The 12023-nt window shown below is 44.4% G+C and overlaps 1 protein-coding gene across 2 annotated transcripts in view; it reads right to left on the bottom strand.

Annotated features, from left to right (window-relative positions):
- Positions 1 to 2582: 2582 nt before the first annotated feature.
- The window catches only part of RUFY2 (RUN and FYVE domain containing 2), a 51257-nt gene continuing 41816 nt past the window's right edge, over positions 2583 to 12023 (bottom strand). Inside the window, exons 15-18 of one of the 2 annotated variants that reach the window (XM_077350763.1) lie at positions 11515 to 11609; positions 10074 to 10122; positions 6615 to 6692; positions 2583 to 5551 (exon numbers count right to left, since the gene is read on the bottom strand). In XM_077350763.1, the coding sequence (XP_077206878.1) occupies positions 5408 to 5551; positions 6615 to 6692; positions 10074 to 10122; positions 11515 to 11609 (366 nt within the window). In that variant the 3' untranslated portion in view covers positions 2583 to 5407. The remainder of the gene's footprint in view (positions 5552 to 6614; positions 6693 to 10073; positions 10123 to 11514; positions 11610 to 12023) is intronic. The other variant, XR_013233750.1, reaches the window with a different exon arrangement.

The raw sequence follows: 12023 nt of genomic DNA, 5'->3' as shown, positions 1-12023 counted from the left end.
CCACTGATGTTGATACTTTTTATACTAGCTGTTCCTAAAGATATGTTGCATATTCCAGAATTCTTGTTTGTTTGAGAGATTTGGTTCATTAAAGCAGTTGTATGGTAGGTTCTCCTTATCGATGCAACATGATGTAAAATGAAACAGCCATTAAGTTGATAGTCTGCTTGAGATTTGAGGGTAGTTTCTTTTAGGTAACCTAATACAATCTGCTCATCAGTGAAGACAAATTCCCATAGCAGAACATCAGGAAAAAACTGTGCTAGGCATGAAGGCCGTGAGTTAAAGTTCTGGAATGACCTAATGCACAACTGCTATATTTAAAAACAAAAAAAACTGGTTGATGTCTGAACTGTATGCATGCTAGAAATCTCCGAACCTTTGAAATGTATGTTAAGTATTGGTACAAATCTCTGTATCAATCTTCATACTAGTATCCTTGGCAATCAGATTTTCAGATAAGTTGTGAATATTATTGTATGGGCAATATCAGGGAGGGGAAGAGTCATTACTGTAGTGGGACTACTGCGAAATCCAGAAGGGAAGTCAGTAATTGTTTTAGATTCCTAGAAATAAAAATGAATTTAGGAACACTGCTCTTATTGCTGAGTGCAGCTGTGGGTGGAGAAAGCTGCCTGCCAGGTATCTCCAGCACAGCGCTAGCCTTGTGGCAAATGATTTAAATAACACAACACATGTGGTCCTCTTGCTGTGCATTTAACATGTAAGATGTTTGGGTGAAATATTGTTTAGACACTTAAGCATTCACTGTATATTGAAGAAAGGGCAATGAATATTCTGCAGTTTTCTTCATTTCAGTTGCTTGTCCTCCAAATTCTTCCCAATAACTTGTCAAATGTGATCAACTATTGAAAGTTTGTTGCCTGTTTTTTTTTGCTAGTAATGTTATGTATGTAATAAACGTCTTATTGTGGGAGATAGCAAAACAGACTTGATTCTAGGAAGTGTGTGTCGTGTCAATTTATCCACAGGGTTTATGAACATCAAAGGCTCGTTTCCTGGTGTCCTTTGAAAAGGAAAGGGCACAGGAAGTCACAGGTGAAGAACTTAATGAGCGAATTGGCCCTAGTGACAGCAGCGTTCAAACTGCCTTCCATTGATGTGGGCTGTGGTATGTGTGGGCTCTGTTTCCTGCCTCTGTATTCAGTAGGAGCAGAGAAGACCCCAGAGTGGGCAAGGGTGTTGAAAGGGAAAAGGGAGTTGTGGGTTTTTTCGGGTCAAATGCATATGGCACGATAAGGGGCCATTTAACTACGGTGCCAAGGTCTTGAGGTAACTGACTCTTTGCATCCAGAAAATATCAGAACAGTTAATGCATCTGAAGTTGGGGGAACAGGCATTCATCCCAGAGTTGCCCTTGGAATTATAAAATGAGCATGTACTGCATCAGCTGGAGCTTTTTTGCATTAGTGCTTCGATTGTTTAGAGCAGAGGTTGTCAACCTGTGGTCCTCCAGATGCCCATGGACTACAATTCCCACGAGCCCCTGCCAGCAAATGCTGGTAGGGGCTCATGGGAATTGTAGTCCATGGGCATCTGGAAGACCACAGGTTTGACTACCCCTGGTTTAGAGTCAGAGAGTAGTTCCTTCCTGCCAAGCACAGGAGTAACGGGTTTTTAAAAAAACAGAAACCAGCTTGGAAAGAGTGATCCGTTCTCAAAGTAAACCCTTGTTTTGCCAGATATCCCAGCTAGAGGCTGAATTGCAGTACTGTAGAGTGCCTATGTATTCCCATGCATTGAGCATACAAAGGACGTTTATTCCTCCTTGCAGGACATTCATCATCTACACAAGTTGCGATTCCCTCGACACCCCCCCCCCCCAGGAACCACTTGGAGTTGGTACGGGCCTCGGAGTTCCAGGCAGGCTTTAAAGGAGTAAGCACTACATTAAGCGAGTAGACAGGGCAGAGGGCACAGTGTATGGAAACATTTTGCTCCCTCAGCCAGGTTCATTTCCTCACTATTACGGGAAACATTTTGATTGGCTTTTTCGTATCTGGGGGCCAAAGGCTACGCACATTTAATAAACTTCCATCACAGCTTCAGCGTCAGGTCTGTATCCTTGTGTGATTCAGCAGCTAGTCTGAGTCCAATGGGGCATTTAGCATAAAAGTGATAGGTTGGAGAATAATTTCTGCAGAAAGACCTGGTAGTGGCTGCCTTCCAATGAATGTATCAGGAAAGGGCCATATTTCCTTTGATCTTGCTAACTGGGCAATCATCTGCCCTAGTAATGTTGAGAGTAGGCATTACCTGTGGGTGCCAGTACTTCCACTGTGGGGCGGGACTGGCATGGTATTTGCTACGAGGTGGGGAGGGTTGCTTGGCGAATGTTACTGGTGTGGAGACTCTTTCCACCCGGGAGATGCACTCCTATAAACAAGTTGCCTAAGAATCCAAACTCATTGAAATAATCACATGCAAAGAATGTAGTACAAACAGACATAAGGATTTTTTGCAGTAAGTTATAATTGGTGTTTTGTGTAAAAACTGTTCTTGGAGTCAGGCTAGAAATAAGTTTAACAGGACCCAAAAGATGCAACACTATCACGATGAGCTTGAAAGTTGTCAAATTTATTTTTTTCCAAACCACGGGATTACAAATGTCTGTATTTAAAATTACAAAAATTTGTTAAAACATTTCAAAAAAAGTTGAATTAGTAATTGGCCTGCTCTGAAGTAGTTTAGCTATACTGCTTGATACCAGAATGGTGAGGCTTTCTTGAAAGATATAATTCCAACCCCCTGTATCTCTGAGCAAATTAAGCAAGATTTTGAAATTGGAGCAAGATTTAAGAGAAACTCGATCAGACCCTGGTCCAGTAATTATCCTTCCACTCCGCTTTTTGTTGGCTGCAGAGAAGAGCATGATCATTACGATGTTTGAAAAATGTTTGGAATGTTAATCAATCACAATGGAGGTGGAGTGATGAGATTGTTCAACCCTTAAGTCCTAAATTTACAGCACAAAGAGTTGCCAAATACTGTTTAGAATTGGGTAGTAACAATTGAAACATTTAATGAAGTTGGTGTTTCAGAGTAAAGGACATGTAGTCCCCCAAGTCTTGGAGCTGGTAGAACAGCTGATATAGGTGGGGCTGAGAGAACTGGGTCACCCAACTGGCTGCAGGTGGCAGAGTGGGGAATCAAACCTAGTTCTATAGATTAGAGACCACCACTCCTAACCACTGCACAAGCTGAGTTTCCCTTTGGAATTTCTACCTGTAGCTGGCCAGAACACAAAACAGCCACACCTGTAAGGAGTTTCAGACACTCCTTAGGAGGTGGTCTTTGAAAAAACACTATTCTAGGAGCAATCTAGGGTGTTAGAAAGGCCACTGTCCTTTTAGTACCTGTGTGATTAAACTTTTGGCCATGTTGAAAAAAAAGCTTCAGCTAGTTGATGTTTTTATCCTATTGTGTTCTGGAAAACACAGGAGCTACCAGGGGGTGTGGTGGGGATAAGCAACCGTGGTCTCGTGTTCTCTCCAGCTGCAGTGCTTCCTGTGTTAAAGCAAAGGGACTACCCACCGACTGCTGAGTATTAGAAAACAGCTTAGAGGCAGGTCCTGCCATTCCAGTCAACACAATAATCTCATGGAGCACCGAAGGGTTGGCTCTTCTTTTTGGTAGCAACTTGGAAGCTGAAGCAAAATAATGCAAATTGGATTCAATTAAGTCCTTTTTACCAAGGATAATTTGTTCCACAATGAACTAACACAACATGTTCATCCTTGGTTTGTCCTTCTATTTACTAGACTTCACCATCTGACAAGCAACTCTTGTTTTCGGAATGATACAATCAAAAATACTGGAAACATTCATCGCGGTATGAAAACAGGTGGATTGTTTGAAACCTGCAGTTAACCAAAGCAGTAGCATAACGTACATGTGGTTAATCTAAAGACGACGCTAATACATTCACGTGTGCCGGTCTTTTAAAAATTACTTCCACAGAATCAGTGTTATGCCGCCTTAGTAAAAAGTGTTCGATGACTCTTCTCCCCCCCCATTTTCAAATTACTATTCCCCCCCCCTCGTGCAAGACATCTCAAGAATGGGAATGCTTAGAAATCTTGCTGTACACATAATTGACCCAATACTCTCTGTGTCTTGATTACCCACATTTTACTCTATGCCTTCTCTTTGCTGTGCAACCTGATACCAATGGGTACATAACTCTTATTTACCTGAACATACAAGCCACTTCTCAGTTGTATATCTGATAGCAGTAGTCTTAAATCAACAGACTTCAGTACATTCATCTTAGTGTCCTTTAGCTAACCTTCCACAGTCTATCATTTATGCATTACTGGGGGGAGACCAATGGACTAGACTTCAACTAGACATGGAAAGCTCCCACTTTCTCTCCCCTTAGCTTCTCTCCCCTTAGCTTCAAAACTGGAGGAAATGATCCAAGTATTATGGATTTTTCCCTTGACCCCTCAGTTGGGCTCCTAGCCAGTGCAGGGCTTTTAGTCCAGAGCTCCTCCAAACCTTGCACCCCCTTCCCCATTCAAGCTGGAGAGTTCTCTTCCCTCACAGAACTTCCCAGCCAGGAAGGCCTTCAGGGATGCTGGCAGGCCTCTCTCCCAGGCAGGGTCTCAGACACCTGAAGCCTCCCAGTCGAGCTCAATCCCTTCCATTGTACCAGATATCTGTCTAGAAACGGGTGCAGTCAAAGACTACGATCATGAGAGCCAAAATCTGCTTGATCATTAATTGAGGAGTCTACATGGCCATATTCAATACCCAAAGAAACCAGATACTGCCAGCAGAGAGAATAGGCCCGTTAAATTCATTTCCTTATATTTAATTTGCAAAATTATTTGTGTCCACATGGAAGCAGGTCAAACAATCCTTTAGCCGAGGATGGAGAATGGGAGTGTGTGTGTGTGTGTGTGTGTGGGGGGGGGGGAGATACAGAGCTGCACACTGGATACTGAATCTCTGTGCAGAATACTTGAATCCTCATCCAGTTCCTCTTTGGCTTCTAAGCTCCAGCCGCTGGCAGCTTATTCCCAAACGCGGGATTTTTGAAAAACAAATGAGGCCAAGGAGTCCCAGCTTTGAACTAGACACTCAAACGGTTGGCTGGCATGATAAAACCAGCAGCTGTATGGAGCACATAAAAGTCATGCCTGTATCCTTAAGGAGCAGCCATACCAGGCGTTGCGCTGGCCAATACAGTCTTAAGATGAGGCATGCCAATCACTGCGGTGGCAGTGCAGGGCTGTCACAACCGCACAACGGTTTCGGATGGTGTGAGATGACTGGGAATATGCAGAAGCGTTAGCCAGCATTGCACGACTCTGTACAGCAACACTTGTCGTATCTGCTGTCGTAGTGGAAGGACGATGCTTTGGGAATCTGCAAATGACACTCATGGCACGTTGGAAGAGCACCTCTGTATGAGCAGCGCATGGCAGGAGTCGCAGACGCGGACGGGCTTTGGCGACGATGGTAAAGGCAGCTCGTTGTCCGAACAGGCATTGCAGAAGATTTCACCACAGTTCCTACAGTGATGCTACAAATGAGAAATTAGGGGTGGTGAAGTTGAAATCGATGCAGCGTCGCAAGGGAAACAGTGGCTAATTAGTTATAGCGGAAGGCAGAGAGCATGCCATGCACAACTCCTTGGACATATCTGTAGATTACATTCTATGAGAAGGAAAGTGTCAATGCTAACTGAGAACCGCTTCTTGGAGGGTTTTATTCCACCCAAGGCGACTTTATTCCCAATAAGGGAAGCCGTGCTGGATCAGGCTGATGGCCCGTCCAGCCCAACACAACCCAGGTGCATTCAGGGAGTCCACCGGCAGGGCTGGAACGCCAGAAGCCCGCCCACTGTTACCCCACGAGCATCACTGCCCCGGACACACTATGCCCCGGACAAACTCCCCTGAGCCTCCGGGGAGGGCGGTATATAAGTATGATAAATAAATGGACACAAGCACTGTTTTGTTTCCCATGATCTATCAGCAGAAGACACTAATGGATGCAGGTCTTCCCAGTTCTTCCCAGCACCCTTTCCTGATCCCAGGGACACCCCCAGCCGTTTGAGCCAAAAGGCTGAAAGGAAATGGGGAAGGCAGCTGGATGGTGTCCTCCTGCCTCTGGAATGAGCTGTGCTGCAAGCAGCTGGAGAGAGCCATTTGAGCCTGTTTTGTTTCCCCACTGCCAGCCTCTTGAGTGGCTCATACTCCACATGGGTCTCGTGACCCGAGAAAGACACCCCCGGAGTCAGAAATGGCAGCGGGAGGGAGGGAAGGAGGGGAGAGTCAGAAAGACACGGGATCCTTGAGGGGGCCTTACAAAGACCTTGTGCCAGCCCTAATCCAGTGTCTGACCACTATATTTGCTTCTGGGAATTATGCAACATCACTTGCACTGATTTGTCAATACAGTTGCATCAGAAGTGACCTGGCCTGAGCAAACTCATTTCCCTGTCATGATTTATGGGGCGAGCCATTTGAATAGTGTTTATTTTGGTAGTGATTGATGCCCTGCGTGGGCATAAACAAAAATGGAGACAATCATCACATGCACACCAACAGCTAGGCTTTGAACTGGCTTTTATCCACTCTCACCTTTCTTTTGGATAGAGAAAATTCTTTTTCGCATAATTTGCAGTGAGTCGCTTCTTTGTCCTTCAGCCAGACCTGCCCCTAGTGAAGAAGAAAGATGTTCTCTGAACAGAGCAGCACCAGGTGCATATTTAACTAACCTCAAAGGCTACCAGACTGCCTGTCCTGCCATGGCTACAGGCCCTTTGTCCGAGGGACAACTCAGGCTGAGGGGCTTTTCCCTCTAGGGCAGGGGTAGTCAATCTGTGGTCCTCCAGATGTCCATGGACTACAATTCCCACGAGCCCCTGCCAGCATTTGGGAATTGTAGTCCATGGACATCTGGAGGACCACAGGTTGACTACCTCTGCTCTATGTTAAAGTTGTTGTTAGGTATAAAGTCATGTCCGACCCATCGCGACCCCATGGACAATGATCCTGCAGGCCTTCCTGTCCTCTACCATTCCCCGGAGTCCATTTAAGTTTGTACCTACTGCTTCAGTGACTCCATCCAGCCACCTCATTCTCTGTCGTCCCCTTCTTCTTTTGCCCTCAATCACTCCCAGCATTAGGCTCTTCTCCAGGGAGTCCTTCCTTCTCATGAGGTGGCCAAAGTATTTGAGTTTCATCTTCAGGACCTGGCCTTCTAAAGAGCAGTCAGGGCTGATCTCCTCTAGGACTGACCGGTTTGTTCGCCTTGCAGTCCAAGTGACTCGCAAGAGTCTTCTCCAGCACCAGAGTTCAAAAGCCTCAATTCTTTGACGCTCGGCCTTCCTTATGGTCCAACTTTCACAGCCATATATTTCAACTGGGAATACCATAGCCTTGATGCACTTTTGTTGGCAGGGTGATGTCTCTGCTTTTTAGGATGCTGTCTAGATTTGCCATAGCTTTCCTCCCCAGGAGCAAGCGTCTTTTAATTTCTTTGCTGCAGTCCCCATCTGCAGTGTACAATTCCTTAGTCTCAACTGCAGGGGTAGTCAAACTGCAGCCTCCCAGATGTCCGTTGACTACAAGTCCCATGAGACCCTGCCAGCATTTGCATTTGCTGGCAGGGGCTCATGGGAATTGTAGTCCATGGACATCCGGAGGGCCGTAGTTTGACTACCCCTGCTCAACAGGTTCTCCCCACATTTGTCTGCTGCCCAATCCTTAGTCACTGTCAAGCACTGCGCGAGCAGCAGACAGGTGTGAAACCAATTTCCCACGGCCGCAAATAGCAGAGCAAAACTGTCAGTGGCAGGGAATCTACCAGGCAATTTATCTGCCCTCAGACATTTGTCATGGGACCCTTAATTTTATTACTGTTATAACTTATCAGTGATCAAAAGAGAGCATAAGCTAGTATCTGAGAATCCCTTTCCTCACACACAACCCCCTCTGGCTTCAGTTAAAAAATTTATTTAAAAGCAGCAAGATCTTTGTTATGTCTATCAAGAAGTACGGGATTTTTCACTTTGATGGACTCTTTCTTCTGGGAGACTGGCTAGAATTTATAACAATTTAAATGGGAATGCTGGTTTTATAATTCTGACAAAGCGTTTTTTCACCCGCACATCGGGGACAGAAACCTGGGCACAAAGGAGAATAGTTTCAAGGACTGGGTTCGGCACAGAGGTCTCCTGCGTCCCAGAACTGTTATGGGCCACATACATTGCAACGATGCCAAGGAGAAAATAGGAAATGGCTGTAGATAGTTTAATAGATGGCAGAATTTCTATGGGAGAAAGGCTTGATAAAGTAACACCAACAAAGATTTCTTCAGGGTGTGAGCTTTCGAGTGCAAGCAGTCTTCATCAGACCACTCGAAAGCTCTCACCCTGTTGGTCTTAAAGGTGCTACTGGACTCTGATTTTATTGTGCTACTTCAGACCAACACGGCTACCCATTTGAATCTATTAATAAATTAAAATATCTATTCAGATTAATTAGGCTGGTGGCATTTCAGAAATCAATGCAAAGAAAAGGAAATCGGCAATTTAGTGTTAAGAATGAAGTATAAATACAGGCATGAATCGTGTATTATGATTTATTGATTTGCAAGAGTTGGTTGATATGTACTTCCATTCTTCTGACACCAGAGGGACTGTGTGTGGAAAGGATATGGCACCCCTCACTGTGCTCCCCAAATTACTCACATATTATTAGTAAGGTACTTACCCTGAACATAACTAACCCACACAGATTCCTTTACCCACAACCATACTCCCCAATGGAGGCTCGACTAAAGATTATTCAGTCAAAGGTAATGATAAAACCCTCATCCATTTAACAATCCTAGACAGTCTGGCAGCTGGGTAACAAAATTTCAGATTTGCTATTACTAGGCAAATCTCATTCCATTTATTTTTGACCTATACTAAACCACATTCTTAAGATTTTCCCCCTTTTCCCAGAATTTTTTTTAAGATTCAGATTATGATTTATTGATTTGCAAGGGTTGGTTGCAAAAAAAAGATTTTTTAAAGATTTTTTAAGATTACTCAATCATGTATCTGATAGAACTACAGGAATATAAAAAACACAGTGATTCAAACTTCAGCAAAATCATTCATAAAGCATTTACTCTACCTGACAAAGTTTCAAAGCTAACCACATGGATAACTTGTTTGGAATGTCTGTTATCCCCAGGCTACAATTGGATTTCAAGAGATTACCACTATCTCTGGAGGTGAGAATCCCAAAATACTTAATCCTCTCCTTGTCACTTTTTATTTTTGTTAACCAACAAGCATGTCTTCTGTCCTTAATCACCATATTAAGGAGTAAAGCTTTCAGCTACTGATAAAAACTCCTTGCTAGATTTTGCAGTGTAAATTGCACAATTAGTCATGTTATTGGCATAAATGGAGGCATAAAGTTTTCACTCCCAAGGAAGCCTGGCTGGATAGTTGTGCTGGTTTGCAGCAGAAGAGCCTAGTTGCACCCTAAAGACCAACGCGATTTCCAAGGTAGAAGCTTTCACGAGTCAGACCCCTTAAACACTGGAAATCTTGTTGGTCTGTAAGATACCCTCTCAAGGAAGGATCCCCCAAAGCTGTGCATTTCCCAGTGAAGCTGCAGCCTGCGTGGTTCCCCTGCCCCGCAGGGTGGTACATAGGAAGAGGACTACAGAAATGGGAGGCACAGGAAAGATCCGTTTCACAAACGACACTTTCAACTTGCCCCCTTCGGAACTGAATGAGTCGGATGTAATTCAGCTGGAGACCACAAAGGGCCATCCAGTCCAGCCCTCCACCTTCTCAGAGACTTAAAAATCACACTCTCCTCATCCAGTTAAATTATGTGCCTACAGACCACTGGGAAGTAACAGAGTATGAAATGGGTAAACAGCTGCATGGCAAAATGTGGGGGGCTGCCCCATTTAAGCTGTCCCGGAGTTTAGGGCCAGAGTGAGGTACACAATGCATCTTTCCAACCCACAGGACTGCCCATTTGGAGGTGCCTCCTCTACCCTGCTGTCCTCCCTCCCCGATTACTGACCTGCAACGTTTTGTTTGCTTCTTTAATATCTTCTATTTTAAGCTTTGACCTAAAGAGAAGACATGGAAACTAAATGAGCTGTGACCAATTATAGACAAGTGGTAAAACATTCTAGTTCTTTCTGAGGCTGACAACTGCACTGAAAACTCACCTCCCCTCCAACCCAGCGGTGAGACCCATTCCCTCACCACCACAGATTTATGTTGATGTTACATCACTGAGTCAACCCTGTCCAAGTTCTTCCACTTAACTGTTCGTGCTCCCATCTATCTCAGGGTAGGGAAGCCTATGTGGCTGAGAGATTGGAAAAGCAGCTCCAAAGGGTTGTTGTGAGGATAAAATGAAGAGAACAATGTAAGTAGCTTTGGATTCCCATTGGGGAGGAACGCAAAGCACAGGTGAATAGAAAATTAATAAGTTGCCAGGGAGTGCAGACACCTAGGAATTCTTCCCTTTCAAATGCTAACTATGTATGCATATATGTATGGTTATTATTATTATTATTATTATTATTATTATTATTATTTAATTTATATCCCGCCTCCCCCCAGAGGCTCAAGGCGGGTCACATAAAACCAATCCCCTAAAACAATAAAAACACAATAAAACATAATACAATTAATACAAAAGTTACGACAAGAATGGCGGCAAAATTCAATATAGCTAACCCAATTCCACACCCCCTAAGAAGGGAAAGGGAGGGGGCAGATGACAGACGCGACCGTCACTTTTGTGAGGGGGGCTAGATCTTCTTGCTCCCCGACCTCAACCGAAAGCCTGGTGGAAGAGCTCCATCTTGCAGGCCCTGCGGAATGATGACAATTCCCGCAGGGCCCACAGCTCTCCCGGGAGCTCATTCCACCAGGTTGGGGCCAGGACCGAAAAGGCCCTAGCCCTGGTCGAGGCCAGGCAAGCTTCCTTTAAACTTTTATGAAGCAGAGAGTCAAATTTCAGACCGTGAAATGGAGTAGGTGATGAGGGCTTATACCCCCTGTACACTCTTAAGGCAAACCGTGGCTGCATAAGTTTGAAATTCATACTTCACCTACAGAATGAGATTGTGATCTACATGTTATTTTGTTTGTGCGCTAAATGCTGCCAAATCCCCAAGGACATGTCCTGAGGATGTCATAGAACAGGGCCTAGTGATGTCATGCATTTACAACTTGGCCCTCTTAACTCCATACAAAGTCAATTCCATCCAATGCAACTATCTTGTGTTGAGCACCCCGGAATGAAATCTCCCTGGCTGTTTCCTCTGTAGCTGGGTTATGTGCACCAAGCATGTGGCTGGAAGCCTTGCAACATAGGGTTTTGGAATTCTGAGGCCGAATGGGACTAATTTATACTACGAGTGTCCTGTTTAACAAACTTTAAGTCATGAGCATAATCAGGCTTCCTTCCCCACATCATCACCAAAAGGGAAGAAAAGAAAAATTACTCGCTCAGTTTGCCGGCTAGTTCTTGGAGAGCTTCTTCTTGGTCATGGCACAGACTTTTCAACTGCTTGTTTTTTTCCTGTAACTTTAGGAACTCCTTCGGGGGAAAAAAATACAAAACAGAATTGGAGATATCATTTATAGGAGTTGAATATTATTTTTAAAAGGAGAAAGAAAGCATAAATGATATAAAAGATAAGAGTTGAGCTGAGGCTCCTTTGCAGTTCTATCATATTATTATTGCTGTTATCATGTTGGGGTTATTGTTGTTGTACTGTTATTGCTGTTGTCACATGTGTTACCTTATGTTATCTGTATTTTTTCCTGTTCCCTGTAAACCAGTGGTCCTCAACCTTTTGATCACTGGGGACTGGTCAATGCTTAACAATTTTACTGAGGCCTGGGGGGAGGGGGTGTTAGTCTTTTGCCGAGGGACGTTGCCGCCGCCTGAGCCCCTGCTCCACTTGCTTTCCCGCCAATGTCCTTGACTTCCTGCTGCCCGTTGGGGGGT

The sequence above is a fragment of the Paroedura picta genome, chromosome 8 (genome assembly GCF_049243985.1).
Source record: "Paroedura picta isolate Pp20150507F chromosome 8, Ppicta_v3.0, whole genome shotgun sequence".
Taxonomy (NCBI): domain Eukaryota; kingdom Metazoa; phylum Chordata; class Lepidosauria; order Squamata; family Gekkonidae; genus Paroedura; species Paroedura picta.
Note: the sequence above shows the minus strand (reverse complement) of the source record. Positions and strands in the feature narration are given on the sequence as shown.